This window comes from Oncorhynchus kisutch, unplaced genomic scaffold, assembly GCF_002021735.2.
Source record: "Oncorhynchus kisutch isolate 150728-3 unplaced genomic scaffold, Okis_V2 scaffold809, whole genome shotgun sequence".
Classification (NCBI taxonomy): domain Eukaryota; kingdom Metazoa; phylum Chordata; class Actinopteri; order Salmoniformes; family Salmonidae; genus Oncorhynchus; species Oncorhynchus kisutch.
This window is the reverse complement of record NW_022262754.1, coordinates 12,501-38,507: the sequence shown is the minus strand read 5'-3', so window position 1 is coordinate 38,507 and position 26,007 is coordinate 12,501. Positions and strand designations below refer to the sequence as shown.

Below are 26,007 nucleotides of genomic sequence, written 5' to 3'. Positions count from 1 at the left end.
AGCAGCCTCTCTGTTCTCTAACCATAACAGGTTATTCTCTGACTGCCACACAGATGGAAACCCCCAGGAACATCTGAACCTTTGGCTCTGAGTGATAAACGATGACAATCACAACCATCATGATCTAATCCACACATCAACGTCCTCCCTGTTTAGCACGCTGCCGACTACGCATCATCCACACACAACTACTCCCCTCCATCTCTCTCTATCCCATCACCTGGTCTAATAATGACACAGTACTGTGTTGTGGGTTTATAGTACCCCATTTTACCCCCACCTCCCCTCCATCTCTCTCTTTCCCATCACCTGGTCTAATAATGACACAGCACTGTGTTGTGGGTTTATAGTACCCCATTTTACCCCCACCTCCCCTCCATCTCTCTCTATCCCATCACCTGGTCTAATAATGACACAGTACTGTGTTGTGGGTTTATAGTACCCCATTTTACCCCCACCTCCCCTCCATCTCTCTCTTTCCCATCACCTGGTCTAATAATGACACAGCACTGTGTTGTGGGTTTATAGTACCCCATTTTACCCCCACCTCCCCTCCACCTCTCTCTATCCCATCACCTGGTCTAATATTGACACAGCACTGTGTTGTGGGTTTATAGTACCCCATTTTACCCCTACCTCCCCTCCATCTCTGTCTTTCCATCACCTGGTCTAATTTCTATTTTAACTTTATTTAACTAGGCATGTCAGTTAAGAACAAATTCTTATTTACAATGAAGGCCTAGGAACAGTGGGTTAACTGCCTTGTTCAGGGGTAGAACGCAAGATTTTGACCTTGTCAGCAGGGGGACTCGATCTTGCAACCTTTCGGTGCCTTTCTAATACCCCATTTTACCCCCACCTCCCCAACCATAACCTCAATCCTAACCCTCAGCTTCAGCCCTAACCTCAACCTTAACCCTAATCCTAACCTAATCCCAACCTTAACCCTAATCCTAACCCTAACACTTGCCCAGTCCTTAACTTTAATCCCAATCCTAACCTAACCTAACCCCAAATTTAACCCTAATCCTAACCTGATCCTAACCCTAACACTTGCCCAGTCCTTAACTTTAACCCCAATCCTAACCTAACCTAACCCCAACCTTAACCCTAACCCTAATCCTAACCTAATCCCAACCTTAACCCTAATCCTAACCTAACCTTAACCCCAACCTTAACCCTAATCCTAACCTAATCCCAACCTTAACCATAATCCTAACCTAATCCTAACCCTAACACTTGCCCAGTCCTTAACTTTAACCCCGTTCCTAATCATAACCCCAGTAGCTAGGAAACAACGTAGACGCTAACAGAGAGAATGTCAAAGGAATCCTAACCCTAACACTTGCCCAGTCCTTAACTTTAACCCCGTTCCTAATCACAACCCCAGTAGCTAGGAAACAACGTAGACGCTAACAGAGAGAATGTCAAAGGAATCCTAACCCTAACACTTGCCCAGTCCTTAACTTTAACCCCGTTCCTAATCATAACCCCAGTAGCTAGGAAACAACGTAGACGCTAACAGAGAGAATGTCAAAGGAATCCTAACCCTAACACTTGCCCAGTCCTTAACTTTAACCCCGTTCCTAATCATAACCCCAGTAGCTAGGAAACAACGTAGACGCTAACAGAGAGAATGTCAAAGGAATCCTAACCCTAACACTTGCCCAGTCCTTAACTTTAACCCCGTTCCTAATCATAACCCCAGTAGCTAGGAAACAACGTAGACGCTAACAGAGAGAATGTCAAAGGAATCCTAACCCTAACACTTGCCCAGTCCTTAACTTTAACCCCGTTCCTAATCATAACCCCAGTAGCTAGGAAACAACGTAGACGCTAACAGAGAGAATGTCAAAGGAATCCTAACCCTAACACTTGCCCAGTCCTTAACTTTAACCCCGTTCCTAATCATAACCCCAGTAGCTAGGAAACAACGTAGACGCTAACAGAGAGAATGTCAAAGGAATCCTAACCCTAACACTTGCTCAGTCCTTAACTTTAACCCCGTTCCTAATCATAACCCCAGTAGCTAGGAAACAACGTAGACGCTAACAGAGAGAATGTCAAAGGAATCCTAACCCTAACACTTGCCCAGTCCTTAACTTTAACCCCGTTCCTAATCATAACCCCAGTAGCTAGGAAACAACGTAGACGCTAACAGAGAGAATGTCAAAGGAATCCGAACCCTGCAATCATGTAAACCCTCTTACAAAACGGGATCTCATTCTACGATGTATTTCACAGGATTGGTTTGTCTTTTCACGAAGCCCGAACAGTTGAAATGTGTTGTTTTACAATGGTAAGGTTTTAAATCTAGTAGCTCTTCTATAGCTCTACCAACACGGACCATCTACTGACCTTTACAAATGAAAAACCCACTGTATCAAAATGAACAGCACACAATATCTGAGGTATAAATATCCTTCTTTTTAGTTGACTGACTTCCCTCTCTCTTAGGAGCTGCTAAAATCATGCTCAACAGCATATATTGCAATACCCAGGCCTCAAAGTTCATTCTCTGTCTCTCTCTCTCTGTCTCTCACTCTCTCTGTCTTTCTCACTCACATACTGGTTTGTTGGTTGTGTGGTTTGTTTGTTGGTTGGTTGGTTGGTTGCTCGGTTGTGTCCCTGTCAGAAAAGATTGGTTGTTGTTTGGTTGTGGGGAGGTTGGTTGGTTGCTTGGTTGTGTCCCTGTCAGAAAGGATTGGATGTTGTTTGGTTGTGGGGAGGTTGGTTGGTTGCTCGGTTGTATCCCTGTCAAAAAGGATTGGATGTTGTTTGGTTGTGGGGAGGTTGGTTGGTTGGTAGGGTAGTAATTGGTTGTTGTATGGTTTTAGGGAGGTTGGTTGGTGGGTTAGTATGGGGCGAAGCGGCTGTAACCTCCCCTGTATATGCTAGCCTGCAGGGAGGACAACACCAGCCCCACGTCGTCAGCATGACTCCTCGTCTTGGCATCAGCCAACGGGGCAAACGGATTCTGAAACACACATGTAACCATAGAGATAATGTAAGCATTCTGAAACACACACGTAACCATAGAGATAATGTAAGCATTCTGAAACGCACACACGTAACCATAGAGATAATGTAAGCATTCTGAAACACACACGTAACCATGGAGATAATGTAAGCATTCTGAAACGCACACACGTAACCACAGAGATAATGTAAGCATTCTGAAACGCACACGTAACCATGGAGATAATGTAAGCATTCTGAAACGCACATGTAACCATATAGATAATGCAAGCATTCTGAAATGCACACATAACCATAGAGATAATGTAAGCATTTTGAAACGCACGCATAACCATAGAGATAATGTAAGAATTCTGAAACGCACACATAACCATAGAAATAATGTAGCATTCTGAAACACACACATAATCATAGAGATAATGTAAGCATTCTGAAACGCACACGTAACCATAGAGATAATGTACGAATTCTGAAACGCACACGTAACCGTAGAGATAATGTAAGCATTCTGAAACACAAACGTAACCATAGAGATAAACCGTATGTAAAGCATCTGAAACACACGCGTAACCATAGAGATAAACCATATGTAAAGCATCTGAAACACACACGTAACCATAGAGATATGCTGTATGTAAAGCATCTTAAACACACACGTAACCATAGAGATAAACTGTATGTAAAGCATCTGAAACACACGCATAACCATAGAGATATGCTGTATGTAAAGCATCTGAAACACACGCGTAACCATAGAGATAAACTGTATGTAAAGCATCTGAAACACACGTGTAACCATAGAGATATGCTGTATGTAAAGCATCTGAAACACACGTGTAACCTTAGAGATAAACTGTATGTAAAGCACCTGAAACACACGCATAACCATAGAGATATGCTGTATGTAAAGCACCTGAAACACATGCGTAACCATAGATATAAACTGTATGTAAAGCATCTGAAACACACACGTAACCATAGAGATATGCTGTATGTAAAGCATCTGAAACACACGCGTAACCATAGATATAAACTGTATGTAAAGCATCTGAAACACACACGTAACCATAGAGATATGCTGTATGTAAAGCATCTGAAACACACACAGTTATTCTTCTCATATATTTTTTTCTAATTCTATGCAAACAACAGCCATAAAGACATGTACTGTATATGTAAAGATATGTACTGTATATGTAAAGATATGTACTGTATAAGTACTGTATATGTAAAGATATGTACTGTATATGTAAAGATATGTACTGTATAAGTACTGTATATGTAAAGACATGTACTGTATATGTAAAGATATGTACTGTATATGTACTGTATATGTAAACATATGTACTGTATATGTAAACATATGTACTGTATATGTAAAGATATGTACTGTATATGTAAATATATGTAAATATATGTACCGTATATATAACTATATGTACTGTATATGTAAAGATATGTACTGTATATGTACGGTATATGTAAATCTATGTAAAGATATGTACAGTATATGTAAAGATATGTAAATATATGTAAGGATATGCACTGTATATGTAAAGATATGTACTGTATATGTAAATATATGTAAATATATGTAAAGATATGTACTGTATATGTAAAGATATGTACTGTATATGTAAAGATATGTACTGTATATGTACTGTATATGTAAAGATATGTACTGTATATGTACTGTATATGTACTGTATATGTACTGTATATGTACTGTATATGTAAAGATACGTACTGTATATGTAAAGACATGTACTGTATATGTAAAGATATGTACTGTATATGTAAAGATATGTACTGTATAAGTACTGTATATGTAAAGATATGTACTGTATATGTAAAGATATGTACTGTATAAGTACTGTATATGTAAAGACATGTACTGTATATGTAAAGATATGTACTGTATATGTACTGTATATGTAAACATATGTACTGTATATGTAAACATATGTACTGTATATGTAAACATATGTACTGTATATGTAAATATATGTAAAGATATGTACTGTATATGTAAATATATGTAAATATATGTACCGTATATATAACTATATGTACTGTATATGTAAAGATATGTACTGTATATGTACGGTATATGTAAATCTATGTAAAGATATGTACAGTATATGTAAAGATATGTAACTATATGTAAGGATATGCACTGTATATGTAAAGATATGTACTGTATATGTAAATATATGTAAATATATGTAAAGATATGTACTGTATATGTAAAGATATGTACTGTATATGTAAAGATATGTACTGTATATGTACTGTATATGTAAAGATATGTACTGTATATGTACTGTATATGTACTGTATATGTACTGTATATGTACTGTATATGTAAAGATACGTACTGTATATGTAAAGATATGTACTGTGTATGTAAAGATATGTACTGTATATGTACTGTATATGTAAAGATATGTACTGTATATGTAAAGATATGTACTGTATAAGTACTGTATATGTAAAGATATGTACTGTATATGTAAAGATATGTACTGTATAAGTACTGTATATGTAAAGACATGTACTGTATATGTAAAGATATGTACTGTATATGTAAATATATGTAAATATATGTAAAGATATGTACTGTATATGTAAAGATATGTACTGTATATGTAAAGATATGTACTGTATATGTACTGTATATGTAAAGATATGTACTGTATATGTACTGTATATGTACTGTATATGTACTGTATATGTACTGTATATGTAAAGATACGTACTGTATATGTAAAGACATGTACTGTATATGTAAAGATATGTACTGTATATGTAAAGATATGTACTGTATAAGTACTGTATATGTAAAGATATGTACTGTATATGTAAAGATATGTACTGTATAAGTACTGTATATGTAAAGACATGTACTGTATATGTAAAGATATGTACTGTATATGTACTGTATATGTAAACATATGTACTGTATATGTAAACATATGTACTGTATATGTAAACATATGTACTGTATATGTAAATATATGTAAAGATATGTACTGTATATGTAAATATATGTAAATATATGTACCGTATATATAACTATATGTACTGTATATGTAAAGATATGTACTGTATATGTACGGTATATGTAAATCTATGTAAAGATATGTACAGTATATGTAAAGATATGTAACTATATGTAAGGATATGCACTGTATATGTAAAGATATGTACTGTATATGTAAATATATGTAAATATATGTAAAGATATGTACTGTATATGTAAAGATATGTACTGTATATGTAAAGATATGTACTGTATATGTACTGTATATGTAAAGATATGTACTGTATATGTACTGTATATGTACTGTATATGTACTGTATATGTACTGTATATGTAAAGATACGTACTGTATATGTAAAGATATGTACTGTGTATGTAAAGATATGTACTGTATATGTACTGTATATGTAAAGATATGTACTGTATATGTAAAGATATGTACTGTATAAGTACTGTATATGTAAAGATATGTACTGTATATGTAAAGATATGTACTGTATAAGTACTGTATATGTAAAGACATGTACTGTATATGTAAAGATATGTACTGTATATGTACTGTATATGTAAACATATGTACTGTATATGTAAACATATGTACTGTATATGTAAAGATATGTACTGTATATGTAAATATATGTAAATATATGTACCGTATATATAACTATATGTACTGTATATGTAAAGATATGTACTGTATATGTACGGTATATGTAAATCTATGTAAAGATATGTACAGTATATGTAAAGATATGTAAATATATGTAAGGATATGCACTGTATATGTAAAGATGTGTACTGTATATGTAAATATATGTAAATATATGTAAAGATATGTACTGTATATGTAAAGATATGTACTGTATATGTAAAGATATGTACTGTATATGTACTGTATATGTAAAGATATGTACTGTATATGTACTGTATATGTACTGTATATGTACTGTATATGTAAAGATACGTACTGTATATGTAAAGACATGTACTGTATATGTAAAGATATGTACTGTATATGTAAAGATATGTACTGTATAAGTACTGTATATGTAAAGATATGTACTGTATATGTAAAGATATGTACTGTATAAGTACTGTATATGTAAAGACATGTACTGTATATGTAAAGATATGTACTGTATATGTACTGTATATGTAAACATATGTACTGTATATGTAAACATATGTACTGTATATGTAAACACATGTACTGTATATGTAAACATATGTACTGTATATGTAAATATATGTAAAGATATGTACTGTATATGTAAATATATGTAAATATATGTACCGTATATATAACTATATGTACTGTATATGTAAAGATATGTACTGTATATGTACGGTATATGTAAATCTATGTAAAGATATGTACAGTATATGTAAAGATATGTAAATATATGTAAGGATATGCACTGTATATGTAAAGATATGTACTGTATATGTAAATATATGTAAATATATGTAAAGATATGTACTGTATATGTAAAGATATGTACTGTATATGTAAAGATATGTACTGTATATGTACTGTATATGTAAAGATATGTACTGTATATGTACTGTATATGTACTGTATATGTACTGTATATGTACTGTATATGTAAAGATACGTACTGTATATGTAAAGATATGTACTGTGTATGTAAAGATATGTACTGTATATGTACTGTATATGTAAAGATATGTACTGTATATGTAAAGATATGTACTGTATAAGTACTGTATATGTAAAGATATGTACTGTATATGTACTGTATATGTACTGTATAAGTACTGTGTATGTAAAGATATGTACTGTATATGTAAAGATATGTACTGTATATGTACTGTATCTGTAAAGATATGTACTGTATATGTACTGTATATGTACTGTATATGTACTGTATATGTAAAGATATGTACTGTATAAGTACTGTATATGTACTGTATATGTACTGTATATGTACTGTATATGTAAAGATATGTACTGTATATGTACTGTATATGTAAAGATACGTACTGTATATGTACTGTATATGTAAAGATACGTACTGTATATGTAAAGATACGTACTGTATATGTACTGTATATGTACTGTATATGTACTGTATATGTACTGTATATGTAAAGATACGTACTGTATATGTAAAGATATGTACTGTGTATGTAAAGATATGTACTGTATATGTAAAGATACGTACTGTATATGTACTGTATATGTACTGTATATGTACTGTATATGTAAAGATAAGTACTGTATATGTACTGTATATGTAAAGATATGTACTGTATATGTAAAGATATGTACTGTATATGTACTGTATATGTAAAGATACGTACTGTATATGTACTGTATATGTAAACATATGTACTGTATATGTAAAGATATGTACTGTATATGTAAATATATGTAAATATATGTACCGTATATATAACTATATGTACTGTATATGTAAAGATATGTACTGTATATGTACGGTATATGTAAATCTATGTAAAGATATGTACAGTATATGTAAAGATATGTAAATATATGTAAGGATATGCACTGTATATGTAAAGATGTGTACTGTATATGTAAATATATGTAAATATATGTAAAGATATGTACTGTATATGTAAAGATATGTACTGTATATGTAAAGATATGTACTGTATATGTACTGTATATGTAAAGATATGTACTGTATATGTACTGTATATGTACTGTATATGTACTGTATATGTAAAGATACGTACTGTATATGTAAAGACATGTACTGTATATGTAAAGATATGTACTGTATATGTAAAGATATGTACTGTATAAGTACTGTATATGTAAAGATATGTACTGTATATGTAAAGATATGTACTGTATAAGTACTGTATATGTAAAGACATGTACTGTATATGTAAAGATATGTACTGTATATGTACTGTATATGTAAACATATGTACTGTATATGTAAACATATGTACTGTATATGTAAACACATGTACTGTATATGTAAACATATGTACTGTATATGTAAATATATGTAAAGATATGTACTGTATATGTAAATATATGTAAATATATGTACCGTATATATAACTATATGTACTGTATATGTAAAGATATGTACTGTATATGTACGGTATATGTAAATCTATGTAAAGATATGTACAGTATATGTAAAGATATGTAAATATATGTAAGGATATGCACTGTATATGTAAAGATATGTACTGTATATGTAAATATATGTAAATATATGTAAAGATATGTACTGTATATGTAAAGATATGTACTGTATATGTAAAGATATGTACTGTATATGTACTGTATATGTAAAGATATGTACTGTATATGTACTGTATATGTACTGTATATGTACTGTATATGTACTGTATATGTAAAGATACGTACTGTATATGTAAAGATATGTACTGTGTATGTAAAGATATGTACTGTATATGTACTGTATATGTAAAGATATGTACTGTATATGTAAAGATATGTACTGTATAAGTACTGTATATGTAAAGATATGTACTGTATATGTACTGTATATGTACTGTATAAGTACTGTGTATGTAAAGATATGTACTGTATATGTAAAGATATGTACTGTATATGTACTGTATCTGTAAAGATATGTACTGTATATGTACTGTATATGTACTGTATATGTACTGTATATGTAAAGATATGTACTGTATAAGTACTGTATATGTACTGTATATGTACTGTATATGTACTGTATATGTAAAGATATGTACTGTATATGTACTGTATATGTAAAGATACGTACTGTATATGTACTGTATATGTAAAGATACGTACTGTATATGTAAAGATACGTACTGTATATGTACTGTATATGTACTGTATATGTACTGTATATGTACTGTATATGTAAAGATACGTACTGTATATGTAAAGATATGTACTGTGTATGTAAAGATATGTACTGTATATGTAAAGATACGTACTGTATATGTACTGTATATGTACTGTATATGTACTGTATATGTAAAGATAAGTACTGTATATGTACTGTATATGTAAAGATATGTACTGTATATGTAAAGATATGTACTGTATATGTACTGTATATGTAAAGATACGTACTGTATATGTACTGTATATGTAAAGATACGTACTGCATATGTAAAGATATGTACTGTATATGTAAAGATACGTACTGTATATGTACTGTATATGTACTGTATATGTACTGTATATGTAAAGATACGTACTGTATATGTAAAGATATGTACTGTGTATGTAAAGATATGTACTGTATATGTACTGTATATGTAAAGATATGTACTGTATAAGTACTGTATATGTAAAGATATGTACTGTATATGTACTGTATATGTACTGTTAAGTACTGTGTATGTAAAGATATGTACTGTATATGTAAAGATATGTACTGTATATGTGCTGTATCTGTAAAGATATGTACTGTATATGTACTGTATATGTACTGTATATGTACTGTATATGTAAGATATGTACTGTATAAGTACTGTATATGTACTGTATATGTACTGTATATGTACTGTATATGTACTGTATATGTAAAGATATGTACTGTATATGTACTGTATATATAAAGATATGTACTGTATATGTACTGTATATGTACTGTATATGTACTGTATATGTACTGTATATGTACTGTATATGTAAAGATATGTACTGTATATGTAAGATACGTACTGTATATGTAAAGATACGTACTGTATATGTACTGTATATGTAAAGATACGTACTGTATATGTAAAGATATGTACTGTATATGTAAAGATAAGTACTGTATATGTAAAGCACTTGTCTAAGTCTACTTGTGAAGTGTGTAGAATACCCTCCACACACTACTTCCTGACCAACTCTATGCCATTTACGGTTTGTTAGGTTACCGTTACAAACCCAGTGGGATGACATGGCCCCCCCCACATGCAGCGTGCACCCAGTCATGCCAGCAGACATGCCAGGCCATCATGCCAGGTCATCATGCCAGGGGCTACTCAGAGGGGTGAGAAACAATGGGTTAATATATGGCGACATCACATAACAACATCAGTAACAACAACAACATCAACACCGTGCTCTTTTTGTTGTGTATGACGGAATCACATCACATTGCACCATGCTTGTGTTAGCGGAGTAGATGTGTCTGTCTGTCTGTCTGTCCGCATGCCCGCCCGTCTGTCTGTCTGTCTGTCTGTCCGTCCGCCTGCCTGCCTGCCTGCCTGCCTGCCTGCCCGCCCACCCACCCACCCGCCCGTCTGTCTGTCCCTCAGGGAGAGGGAGGGAGAGGTGAAGAGGGATAGATTGAGGGAGAGGTGGATGAACGGAGGAAGACAAGGAAACAGAAAAGCAAGAGAGAATGAAAAACACCTGATTGCAAGAGAGGAGAGGAGGAAGGAGAGACAGAGAGAGAGGAGGAAGGAAGGAGAGAGAGAGAGGAGGAAGGAAGGAGAGAGAGAGGAGGAAGGAGAGACAGAGAGAGAGGAGGAAGGAAGGAGAGAGAGAGAGGAGGAAGGAAGGAGAGAGAGAGAGGAGGAAGGAAGGAGAGAGAGAGAGGAGGAAGGAAGGGGAGACAGAGAGAGAGGAGGAAGGAAGGAGAGAGAGAGAGGAGGAAGGAAGGAGAGAGAGAGAGGAGGAAGGAAGGGGAGACAGAGAGAGAGGAGGAAGGAAGGAAAGAGAGAGAGGAGGAGGAAGGAGAGAGAGAGAGGAGGAAGGAAAGAGACAGAGAGAGAGGAGGAAGAGGAGACAGAGAGAGAGGAAGGAAGGAAGGAGAGAGAGAGAGGAGGAAGGAAGGGGAGACAGAGAGAGAGGAGGAAGGAAGGAGAGAGAGAGAGGAGGAAGGAAGGAGAGAGAGAGAGGAGGAAGGAAGGGGAGACAGAGAGAGAGGAGGAAGGAAGGAAAGAGAGAGAGGAGGAAGGAAGGAGAGAGAGAGAGGAGGAAGGAAGGGGAGACAGAGAGAGAGGAGGAAGGAAGGAGAGAGAGAGAGGAGGAAGGAAGGAGAGACAGAGAGAGAGGAGGAAGAGGAGACAGAGAGAGAGGAAGGAAGGGAGAGAGAGAGAGAGGAAGGAAGAGGAGACAGAGAGAGAGGAGGAAGGAGAGAGAGGAGGAAGGAAGGAGAGAGAGACGAGGAAGGAAGGGGAGACAGAGAGAGAGGAGGAAGGAAGAGGAGACAGAGAGAGGTGTGTAAGTGTATATTTTACCATGGCACCAATGCTGTATGTGGCTGCTGGAGCAAGTGGGTGGTTGTAGGGGTCCGCAGCATATACTGGTCCGTAACTATGGAAACACATGAGACAACAACAAACACCATCAGTACCCATCATCAAAAGACACACATAAACTCACACACAGTACATCCATGTCTTGTACGTGTTCTGTAACTCTTAGGATTCATTTGAATGGAGTCAAAGTTACATATAACAGCCATCTCAGTGCAGAAACAGAAGACTCATCATCTGTGGATGTATGAAACACAGGTACATGTAACAGCCATCTCAGTGCAGAAACAGAGGACTCAGCATCTGTGAATGTATGAAACACAGGTACATGTAACAGTCATCTCAGTGCAGAAACAGAGGACAGAGATAGAGATAGAGAGGTAGAACAGAGATAGAGAGGTAGAACAGAGATAGAGAGACAGAGATAGAGAGGCAGAACAGAGTTAGAGGGACAGAGGTAGAACAGAGTTAGAGGGACAGAGATAGAGAGACAGAACAGAGTTAGAGGGACAGAGATAGAGAGGTAGAACAGAGTTAGAGGGACAGAGATAGAGAGGTAGAACAGAGTTAGAGAGGTAGAACAGAGTTAGAGGGACAGAGATAGAGAGGTAGAACAGAGATAGAGAGGTAGAACAGAGATAGAGAGGTAGAACAGAGATAGAGAGGTAGAACAGAGTTAGAGGGACAGAGATAGAGAGGCAGAACAGAGTTAGAGGGACAGAGGTAGAACAGAGTTAGAGGGACAGAGATAGAGAGACAGAACAGAGTTAGAGGGACAGAGATAGAGAGGTAGAACAGAGTTAGAGGGACAGAGATAGAGAGGTAGAACAGAGTTAGAGAGGTAGAACAGAGTTAGAGAGGTAGAACAGAGTTAGAGGGACAGAGATAGAGAGACAGAGATAGAGAGGTAGAACAGAGTTAGAGGGACAGAGATAGAGAGGTAGAACAGAGATAGAGAGGTAGAACAGAGTTAGAGGGACAGAGATAGAGAGGTAGAACAGAGATAGAGAGGTAGAACAGAGTTAGAGAGACAGAGATAGAGAGGTAGAACAGAGTTAGAGAGACAGAACAGAGTTAGAGGGACAGAGAGACAGCACAAAGTTAGAGGGACAGAGATAGAGAGGTAGAACAGAGTTAGAGGGACAGAGATAGAGAGGTAGAACAGAGATAGAGAGGTAGAACAGAGTTAGAGGGACAGAGATAGAGAGGTAGAACAGAGATAGAGAGGTAGAACAGAGTTAGAGAGACAGAGATAGAGAGGTAGAACAGAGTTAGAGGGACAGAGATAGAGAGGTAGAACAGAGATAGAGAGGTAGAACAGAGTTAGAGGGACAGAGATAGAGAGGTAGAACAGAGATAGAGAGGTAGAACAGAGTTAGAGAGACAGAGATAGAGAGGTAGAACAGAGTTAGAGAGACAGAACAGAGTTAGAGGGACAGAGAGACAGCACAAAGTTAGAGGGACAGAGATAGAGAGGTAGAACTGAGTTAGAGGGACAGAGATAGAGAGACAGAACAGAGTTAGAGGGACAGAGATAGAGAGGCAGAACAGAGTTAGAGGGACAGAGGTAGAGAGGTAGAACAGAGTTAGAGGGACAGAGATAGAGAGACAGAACAGAGTTAGAGGGACAGAGATAGAGAGACAGAACAGAGTTAGAGAGACAGAGATAGAGAGGTAGAACAGAGTTAGAGAGGTAGAACAGAGTTAGAGGGACAGAGATAGAGAGACAGAACAGAGTTAGAGGGACAGAGAGACAGCACAAAGTTAGAGGGACAGAGATAGAGAGGTAGAACAGAGTTAGAGGGACAGAGATAGAGAGACAGAACAGAGTTAGAGGGACAGAGATAGAGAGGTAGAGGGACAGAGATAGAGAGGCAGAACAGAGTTAGAGGGACAGAGGTAGAACAGAGTTAGAGGGACAGAGATAGAGAGACAGAACAGAGTTAGAGGGACAGAGATAGAGAGGTAGAACAGAGTTAGAGGGACAGAGATAGAGAGGTAGAACAGAGTTAGAGAGGTAGAACAGAGTTAGAGAGACAGAGATAGAGAGGTAGAACAGAGTTAGAGAGGCAGAACAGAGTTTAGAGGGACAGAGATAGAGAGGTAGAACAGAGTTAGAGAGGTAGAACAGAGTTAGAGAGACAGAGATAGAGAGGTAGAACAGAGTTAGAGAGGTAGAACAGAGTTAGAGGGACAGAGAGACAGCACAAAGTTAGAGGGACAGAGATAGAGAGGTAGAACAGAGTTAGAGGGACAGAGATAGAGAGGCAGAACAGAGTTAGAGGGACAGAGACAGAACAGAGTTAGAGGGACAGAGATAGAGAGGTAGAACAGTTAGAGAGGTAGAACAGAGTTAGAGGGACAGAGATAGAGAGACAGCACAGAGTTAGAGGGACAGAGATAGAGAGGTAGAACAGAGATAGAGAGGTAGAACAGAGATAGAGAGGTAGAACAGAGTTAGAGGGACAGAACAGAGTTAGAGGGACAGAGATAGAGAGACAGAACAGAGTTAGAGGGACAGAGATAGAGAGGTAGAACAGAGATAGAGAGGTAGAACAGAGTTAGAGGGACAGAGATAGAGAGGCAGAACAGAGTTAGAGGGACAGAGACAGAACAGAGTTAGAGGGACAGAGATAGAGAGACAGAACAGAGTTAGAGGGACAGAGATAGAGAGACAGAACAGAGTTAGAGGGACAGAGATAGAGAGACAGAACAGAGTTAGAGGGACAGAGATAGAGAGACAGAACAGAGTTAGAGGGACAGAGATAGAGAGACAGAACAGAGTTAGAGGGACAGAGATAGAGAGACAGCACAGAGCTAGAGGGACAGAGATAGAGAGGTAGAACAGAGTTAGAGGGACAGAGATAGAGAGGTAGAACAGAGATAGAGGGACAGAGATAGAGAGGTAGAACAGAGTTAGAGAGAAAGAATGAAAGAATGAAAGAAAGAAAGAGAGACAGACAGACAGACAGACAGACAGACAGACAGACAGACAGACAGACAGACACAGAGAGAGAGACAGACAGACAAAGAGAGAGAGACAGACAGACAGACACAGAGACAGACAGACATGGTAAAACTAAAACCCCCAGAGAGCGGTTCCATATCCCAGAGTTCCGAGGGGCAGTGAGCAGAAGCGTTGGCGATAGCAGAGTTCTAATCTCCCCCCTCTGAGCCTGACTACCCGCGCATTCTGATAACAGCCAATCAGCAGCCTGGCTTGCAAATATAAATAAGCTGATTTGCATACGGGCCCAGCGCTGTGCGATTAGGCTCAGTTAATTCCCATTAGTTTTGGACATTGTGTGTGTGTGTTTGAGTGTGTGTGTGTGTTTGAGTGTGTGTTTGAGTGTTTGAGTGTGTGTGTGTGTGTGTGTGTGTGTGTGTGTGTGTGTGTGTGTGTGTGTGTGTGTGTGTGTGTGTGTGTGTGTGTGTGTGTGTGTGTGTTAATCCCCAATACATTTGGACGTTGTTCTTCACAGTCTAACCAACCTGCTCTATTATACTGACAGGACAGTCTCTACCATACTGACCTACAGTCTCTACCATACTGACCTACAGTACAGTCTCTACTATACAGACCTACAGTACAGTCTCTACTATACTGACCTACAGTACAGTCTCTACTATCCTGACCTACAGTACAGTCTCTACTATACTGACCTACAGCACAGTCTCTACCATACTGACCTACAGTCTCTACCATACTGACCTACAGTACAGTCTCTACCATACTGACCTACAGTACCGTCTCTACTATACTGACCTACAGTACAGTCTCTACTATACTGACCTACAGTCTCTACTATACTGACCTACAGTACAGTCTCTACTATCCTGACCTACAGTACAGTCTCTACTATACTGACCTACAGCACAGTCTCTACCATACTGACCTACAGTCTCTACCATACTGACCTACAGTACAGTCTCTACCATACTGACCTACAGTACCGTCTCTACTATACTGACCTACAGTACAGTCTCTACTATACTGACCTACAGTCTCTACTATACTGACCTACAGTACAGTCTCTACCATACTGACCTACAGTCTCTACCATACTGACCTACAGTACAGTCTCTACTATACAGACCTACAGTACAGTCTCTACTATACTGACCTACAGTCCAGTCTCTACTATCCTGACCTACAGTACAGTCTCTACTATACTGACCTACAGCACAGTCTCTACCATACTGACCTACAGTCTCTACAATACTGACCTACAGTACAGTCTCTACTATACTGACCTACAGTCTCTGCTATACTGACCTACAGTACAGTCTCTGCCATACTGACCTACAGTACAGTCTCTACTATACAGACCTACAGTACAGTCTCTACTATACTGACCTACAGTACAGTCTCTACTATACTGACCTACAGTCTCTACCATACTGACCTACAGTACAGTCTCTACTATTCTGACTAACAGTACAGTCTCTACCATACTGACCTACAGTCTCTACTATACTGACCTACATTACAGTCTCTTCTATACTTACCAACAGTACAGTCTCTACCATACTGACCTACAGTACAGTCTCTACCATACTGACCTACATTACAGTCTCTACTATACTGACTAACAGGCTCTACTATACTGGCCCACAGTACAGTCTCTACTACACTGACATAGAGTACAGTCTCTACCATACTGACCTACAGTACAGTCTCTACCATACTGACATAGAGTACAGTCTCTACCATACTGACCTACAGTACAGTCTCTACTATACTGACCTACAGTAAGGTCTCTACCATACTGACCTACTGTACAGTCTCTGCTATATCGACCTACAGTCTCGACTATACTGACCTACAGTCTCTACCATACTGACCTACAGTACAGTCGCTACCATACTGACCTACAGTACAGTCTCTACTATACTGACCTATACTACAGTCTATATCATACTGACCTACAGTACAGTCTCAACTTTACTGACCTACAGTACAGTCTCTACCATACTGACCTTCAGTACAGTCCTTTCCATACTGACCTACAGTACAGTCTCTGCTATATCGACCTACAGTCTCTACGATACTGACCTATAGTCTCTACTATACTGACCTACAGTACAGTCTCTACTATACTGACCTATACTACAGTCTCTACCATACTGACCTACAGTACAGTCTCTGCTATATCGACCTACAGTCTCTACGATACTGACATACAGTCTCTACTATACTGACCTACAGTACAGTCTCTACCATACTGACCTACAGTAGGGTCTCTACCATACTGACCTACAGTACAGTATCTACCATACTGACCTACAGTACAGTCTCTGCTATACTGACCTACAGTCTCTGCTATACTGACCTACAGTAGAGTCTCTACCATACTGACCTACAGTACAGTCTCTACTATACTGACCTACAGTACAGTCTCTACCATACTGACCTACATTACAGTCTCTACTATACTGACTAACAGTCTCTACTATACTGACCTACAGTACAGTCTCTACTACACTGACCTACAGTCTCTACCACACTGACATACAGTACAGTCTCTACCATACTGACCTACAGTACAGTCTCTACTATACTGACCTACAGTACAGTCTCTACCATACTGACCTACATTACAGTCTCTACTATACTGACTAACAGTCTCTACTATACTGACCTACAGTACAGTCTCTACTACACTGACCTACAGTCTCTACCACACTGACATACAGTACAGTCTCTACCATACTGACCTACAGTACAGTCTCTACTATACTGACATACAGTACAGTCTCTACCATACTGACCTACAGTACAGTCTCTACTATACTGACCTACAGTGGGGTCTCTACCATACTGACCTACTGTACAGTCTCTGCTATATCGACCTACAGTCTCTACTATACTGACCTACAGTCTCTACCATACTGACCTACAGTACAGTCTCTACCATATGGACCTACAGTACAGTCTCTACTATACTGACCTATACTACAGTCTCTATCATACGGACCTACAGTACAGTCTCAACTATACTGACCTACAGTACAGTCTCTACCATACTGACCTGCAGTAGGGTCTCTACCATACTGACCTACAGTACAGTCTCTGCTATATCGACCTACAGTCTCTACGATACTGACCTACAGTCTCTACTATACTCACCTACAGTACAGTCTCTACTATACTGACCTATACTACAGTCTCTATCATACGGACCTGCAGTACAGTCTCAACTATACTGACCTACAGTACAGTCTCTACCATACTGACCTACAGTAGGGTCTCTACCATACTGACCTACAGTACAGTCTCTACCATACTGACCTACAGTACAGTCTCTACCATACTGACCTAAAGTGCAGTCTCTACCATACTGACCTACAGTAGGGTCTCTACCATACGGACCTACAGTACAGTCTCTACGATACTGACCTACCATCTCTACTATACTGACCTACAGTACAGTCTCTACTATACTGACCTACAGTATCTACCATACTGACCTACAGTACAGTCTCTACCATACTGACCTACAGTAGGGTCTCTACCATACTGACCTACAGTACAGTATCTACCATACTGACCTACAGTACAGTCTCTGCTATACTGACCTACAGTCTCTGCTATACTGACCTACAGTACAGTCTCTACCATACTGACCTACAGTACAGTATCTACTATACTGACCTACAGTACAGTCTCTACTATACTGACCTACAGTACAGTCTCTACCATACTGACCTACAGTAGGGTCTCTACCATACTGACCTACGGTACAGTCTCAACTATACTGACCTACAGTAGGGTCTCTACCATACTGACCTACAGTACAGTCTCTGCTATATCGACCTACAGTCTCTACGATACTGACCTACCATCTCTACTATACTGACCTACAGTACAGTCTCTACCATACTGACCTACAGTAGGGTCTCTACCATACTGACCTACAGTACAGTATCTACCATACTGACCTACAGTACAGTCTCTGCTATACTGACCTACAGTCTCTGCTATACTGACCTACAGTACAGTCTCTACCATACTGACCTACAGTACAGTATCTACTATACTGACCTACAGTGCAGTCTCTACTATACTGACCTACAGTACAGTCTCTACCATACTGACCTACATTACAGTCTCTACTATACTGACCTATACTACAGTCTATATCATACTGACCTACAGTACAGTCTCAACTTTACTGACCTACAGTACAGTCTCTACCATACTGACCTTCAGTACAGTCCTTTCCATACTGACCTACAGTACAGTCTCTGCTATACTGACATACAGTACAGTCTCTACCATACTGACCTACAGTACAGTCTCTACTATACTGACCTACAGTAGGGTCTCTACCATACTGACCTACAGTACAGTATCTACCATACTGACCTACAGTACAGTCTCTGCTATACTGACCTACAGTCCTCTGCTATACTGACCTACAGTACAGTCTCTACCATACTGACCTACAGTACAGTATCTACTATACTGACCTACAGTACAGTCTCTACTATACTGACCTACAGTACAGTCTCTACCATACTGACCTACAGTAGGGTCTCTACCATACTGACCTACGGTACAGTCTCAACTATACTGACCTACAGTAGGGTCTCTACCATACTGACCTACAGTACAGTCTCTGCTATATCGACCTACAGTCTCTACGATACTGACCTACCATCTCTACTATACTGACCTACAGTACAGTCTCTACCATACTGACCTACAGTAGGGTCTCTACCATACTGACCTACAGTACAGTATCTACCATACTGACCTACAGTACAGTCTCTGCTATACTGACCTACAGTCTCTGCTATACTGACCTACAGTACAGTCTCTACCATACTGACCTACAGTACAGTATCTACTATACTGACCTACAGTGCAGTCTCTACTATACTGACCTACAGTACAGTCTCTACCACACTGACCTACATTACAGTCTCTACTATACTGACTAACAGTCTCTACTATACTGACCTACAGTACAGTCTCTACTACACTGACCTACAGTCTCTACCACACTGACATACAGTACAGTCTCTACCATACTGACCTACAGTACAGTCTCTACTATACTGACATACAGTACAGTCTCTACCATACTGACCTACAGTACAGTCTCTACTATACTGACCTACAGTAGGGTCTCTACCATACTGACCTACTGTACAGTCTCTGCTATATCGACCTACAGTCTCTACTATACTGACCTACAGTCTCTACCATACTGACCTACAGTACAGTCTCTACCATACGGACCTACAGTACAGTCTCTACTATACTGACCTATACTACAGTCTCTATCATACGGACCTACAGTACAGTCTCAACTATACTGACCTACAGTACAGTCTCTACCATACTGACCTACAGTAGGGTCTCTACCATACTGACCTACAGTACAGTCTCTGCTATATCGACCTACAGTCTCTACTATACTCACCTACAGTACAGTCTCTACTATACTGACCTATACTACAGTCTATATCATACGGACCTACAGTACACTCTCAACTATACTGACCTACAGTACAGTCTCTACCATACTGACCTACAGTAGGGTCTCTACCATACTGACCTACAGTACAGTCTCTACCATACTGACCTACAGTGCAGTCTCTACCATACTGACCTAGGGTACAGTCTCTACCATACTGACCTACAGTAGGGTCTCTACCATACGGACCTACAGTACAGTCTCAACTATACTGACCTACAGTACAGTCTCTACCATACTGACCTACAGTAGGGTCTCTACCATACTGACCTACAGTACAGTCTCTGCTATATCGACCTACAGTCTCTACGATACTGACCTACCATCTCTACTATACTGACCTACAGTACAGTCTCTACTATACTGACCTACAGTATCTACTATACTGACCCACAGTACAGTCTCTACCATACTGACCTACAGTCTCTACTATGCTGACCTACAGTTTCTACTATACTGACCTACAGTACAGTCTCTACTATACTGACCTACAGTCTCTACCATACTGACCTACAGTACAGTCTCTACCATACTGACCTACAGTACAGTCTCTACTATACTGACCTATACTACAGTCTATATCATACTGACCTACAGTACAGTCTCTGCTATATCGACCTACAGTCTCTACGATACTGACCTACAGTCTCTACTATACTCACCTACAGTACAGTCTCTACTATACTGACCTATACTGCAGTCTCTATCATACGGACCTACAGTACAGTCTCAACTATACTGACCTACAGTACAGTCTCTACCATACTGACCTACAGTAGGGTCTCTACCATACTGACCTACAGTACAGTCTCTACCATACTGACCTAAAGTACAGTCTCTACCATACTGACCTACAGTAGGGTCTCTACCATACTGACCTACAGTACAGTCTCTGCTATATCGACCTACAGTCTCAACTATACTGACCTACAGTACAATCTCTACCATACTGACCTACAGTACAGTCTCTGCTATATCGACCTACAGTCTCTACGATACTGACCTACCATCTCTACTATACTGACCTACAGTACAGTCTCTACTATACTGACCTACAGTATCTACTATACTGACCCACAGTACAGTCTCTACCATACTGACCTACAGTCTCTACTATGCTGACCTACAGTTTCTACTATACTGACCTACAGTACAGTCTCTACTATACTCACCTACAGTCTCTACTGTACTGACCTACAGTACATTCTCTACCATATTGACCTACAGTGTCTACTATACTGACCTACAGTCTCTACCATACTGACCTACAGTCTCTACGATACCGATCTAGAGTCTCTTCTATACCGATCTACAGTCTCTACTATACCGATCTACAGTCTCTACTATACCGATCTACAGTCTCTACCATACTGACCTACAGTACAGTCTCTACCATATGTCAGTATAGTACCTATGGTACTTCGCTCTACGAAGGGCCTTCTATGAGACATCATGACACCAGTTGTTATAACTGCTAATGAAATAGTAAATCCTGTTCATGACAACTCTACGAAGCTCTACGAAGGGCCTGCTATGAGACATCATGACACCAGTTGTAATAACTGCTACGGTGAGGATAAGAGACAGAGAGAGATAGACAGAGAGAGAGAGAGAGAGGGGAGAGGGAGGGATAGAAGAGAGAGAGAGAGAAAGAGAGAGAGAGAGAGAGGGGGGAGAGAGAGAGAATGGGAGAGAGATAGAGAGCGAGATAGAGCGAGAGAGAGAATGGGAGAGAGAGAGATAGAATGGGAGAGAGAGAGCTAGAGAGCGTGAAAGAGAGTGAGATAGAGCGAGAGAGAGAATGGGAGAGAGGGAGAGAGAGAGATAGAATGGGAGAGAAGGCGGGAGAGAGATAGATAGAATGGGAGAGAGAGAGAAAGAGAGCGATAGAGCGCGAGAGAGAGAGAGCGAGAGAGAGAGAGAGAATGGGAGAGAGAAAGGGAGAGAGAGATAGAATGGGAGAGAGAGAGAGGGAGAGAGAGAGATAGAATGGGAGAGAGAGAGCGATAGAGAGCGATAGAGCGAGAGAGAGAGAGAGAGAGAATGGGAGAGAGAGAGCTAGAGAGCGTGAGAGAGAGCGTGAGAGAGAGCGAGATAGAGAGAAAGAGAGAATGGGTGAGAGAGAGGGAGAGAGAGAATGGGAGAGAGGGAGGGAGAGTGAGAGATAGAATGGGAGAGAGAGAGAGATAGAGAGCGATAGAGCGAGAGCGATAGAGCGAGAGAGAGAAAGTGAGAGAGAGAGAGAGATTGAGAGAGAGAGAGAGAGAGAGAGAGAGAGGAGAGAGAGAGAGAGAGAGAGGAGAGAGAGAGAGAGAGAGAGAGAGAAAGTGAGAGAGAGAGAGAGATTGGGAGAGCGAGAGAGAGAGAGATAGAGAGAGGGGGAGAGAGATAGAGGGAGAGAGAGAGAGGGGGCGGGGTGATGTGATTTGATACTGAGTTGTATTCTATATCTCTCTGTATTTATGATTACCTGTAGAGGTGTTACAAGACATTTCATCTGCTGCAAGGAGGACCAAATTATCTCTGCAAGAGAAGATAAGATTCACAATAGCACTGTGCTTTCTGAGGGGAGATCTGGGAGGGGGAGGGAGGAGAGGGGAAGACGGGATGGGGAGAGGCATGGAGGGTAAGGAGGTGGAGGGAAGATTCACAATACCCCTGTGCTTTCTGAGGGGAGATCTGGGGAGGGGGAGGGGGAGGTAAGACAGGAGGAAAGAGAAGACGGGATGGGGGAGGGAAGAGGGGAGGGAGACGTGGGGAAGGGAATTGATTTAGAGATAGAGGGGTAGAGGATGAAGTGAAGAGGTATAGGGAGAAAGAGGATGATTTAGAGATAGAGGGGTAGAGGATGAAGTGAAGAGGTATGGGGGAGAAAGAGGATGATTTAGAGATAGAGGGGTAGAGGATGAAGTGAAGAGGTATGGGGATAAAGAGGATGATTTAGAGATAGAGGGGTAGAGGATGAAGTGAAGAGGTATGGGGAGAAAGAGGATGATTTAGAGATAGAGGGGTAGAGGATGAAGTGAAGAGGTATGGGGATAAAGAGGATGATTTAGAGAGAGGGGTAGAGGATGAAGTGAAGAGGTATGGGGAGAAAGAGGGATGATGTGGAAGAGAGGATGGGACAAAGGATTTAACATGAAAAGTAGAGAATCTGAAGCTTAAGGGAGAGAATATAACAGAAAGAGGTATGCACTACCGTTCCATGTTAAATATCTACATCTAACACCACAGTACTATCTACTGTTCCATGTTAAATATCTGAAATACACCACAGTACTATCTACTGTTCCTTGTTAAATATCTGAAATACACCACAGTACTATCTACTGTTCCATGTTAAATATCTGCTATACACCACAGTACTATCTACTGTTCCATGTTAAATATCTGAAATACACCACAGTACTCTCTACTGTTCCTTGTTAAATATCTGAAATACACCACAGTACTATCTACTGTTCCATGTTAAATATCTACATCTAACACCACAGTACTGTCTACTGTTCCATGTTAAATATCTGCTATACACCACAGTACTCTCTACTGTTCCATGTTAAATATCTGAAATACACCACAGTACTATCTACTGTTCCATGTTAAATATCTGCTATACACCACAGTACTATCTACTGTTCCATGTTAAATATCTGCTATACACCACAGTACTATCTACTGTTCCATGTTAAATATCTGCTATACACCACAGTACTATCTACTGTTCCATGTTAAATGTACCATCCCTAACAGGATGTGAAGTTAACCGGCTGAATCGACTGTAGAGCAACACATTGGGGCTGACTTTCCTACTTCAAACCCTCCATGTCATCCTTCAGCCCTGTCTGGTCCGTCCCCCTAATGTCACCCCTCATGCCCCACTCCCTCACTCAATCAGAAAATTATTGTAGAGGATTCTGGGGTACCTGTGGTCCCAACCGTCCTGATTGGACCAAGGAATTATACTAATTAACTACGAGAGAGAGAGACTGAGAATGAGAGAGGGTGAGAGAGAGGTAGAACGCGAGGGAGAGAGAGAGGGTGAGAGAGAGGTAGAACGTGAGAGAGCGAGAGAGTGAGAGGTATAGAGCGAGACAGAGAGGGAGAGAGAGAGAGAGAGAGAGAGAGAGAGAGAGAGAGAGAGAGAGAGAGAGAGAGAGGGTGAGAGAGAGGTAGAATGCGAGGGATTGAGCGAGAGGTATAGAGCGAGAGAGACAGAGAGAGGTAGAGAGCGAGAGAGAAACCCACATGAAAAAATACTATAGTATTCTATGGTATGAATACAATGTAGTGTTTTTTACAGACTTTACTATAGTATCCACTATAGTGTTTTTTACAGACTTTACTATAGTATCCACTAAAGTGTTTTTACAGACTTTACTATAGTATCCACTATAGTGTTTTGACAGACTTTACTATAGTATCCACTATAGTGTTTTTACAGACTTTACTATAGTATCCACTATAGTGTTTTTACAGACTTTACTATAGTATCCACTACAGTGTTTTTACAGACTAAAGTCAGGAAGAACACTACAGTGAAAATGTATTATTCACTGTAGTACTTACTGTAGAATACTGTATTATTCATTGTAGTACTTACTGTAGAATACTGTATTATTCACTGTAGTACTTACTGTAGAATACTGTATTATTCACTGTAGTACTTACTGTAGAATACTGTATTATTCACTGTAGTACTTACTGTAGAATACTGTATTATTCACTGTATTACTTACTGTAGTACTCACTGTAGTATTTACAGTTAACTATCATATAGTATTTACTGTCGTGTCTTTGCAGTATAACTGTAGTATTTATTATAGTGTGTTTGTTATATTATCTTTGACATCGAAGAGAAATACTAAAAGAGCTCATTTTCCATAACCTGTAGGTAGGTAGGTAGGTAGGTAGGTAGGTAAGTAGGTAGGTAGCTAGTTAGGTAGGTAGGTAGGTAGGTAGGTAAGTAGGTAGGTAGCTAGTTAGGTAGGTAGGTAGGTAGGTAGGTAGGTAGGTAGGTAGGTAGGTAGGTAGGTAGGTAGCTAGTTAGGTAGGTAGGTAGGTAGGTAGGTAAGTAGGTAGGTAGCTAGTTAGGTAGGTAGGTAGGTAGGTACATACGTACATAGGTAGGTAGGTAGGTAGGTAGGTAGGTAGGTAGTTAGGTAGGTAGGTAGCTAGGTAGGGAGCTAGGTAGGTAGGTAGGTATGTAGGTAGGTAAGTAGGGAGCTAGGTAGGTAGGTAGGTAGGTAGGTATGTATGTAGGTATGTAGGTAGATAGGTAGCTAGGTAGGTAGG

At 39.3% G+C, this 26,007-nt stretch overlaps 1 protein-coding gene across 2 annotated transcripts in view; it reads right to left on the bottom strand.

Annotated features, from left to right (window-relative positions):
• Nucleotides 1–1,119: 1,119 nt before the first annotated feature.
• Nucleotides 1,120–26,007, bottom strand: part of LOC116362195 (RNA binding protein fox-1 homolog 1-like) — a 31,462-nt gene continuing 6,574 nt past the window's right edge. The window contains exons 3-5 of one of the 2 annotated variants that reach the window (XM_031816510.1): nt 23,186–23,238; nt 12,212–12,287; nt 1,120–2,977 (exon numbers count right to left, since the gene is read on the bottom strand). In XM_031816510.1, coding sequence (XP_031672370.1) covers nt 2,955–2,977; nt 12,212–12,287; nt 23,186–23,238 — 152 coding nt within the window. In that variant the 3' untranslated portion in view covers nt 1,120–2,954. The remainder of the gene's footprint in view (nt 2,978–12,211; nt 12,288–23,185; nt 23,239–26,007) is intronic. The other variant, XM_031816509.1, reaches the window with a different exon arrangement.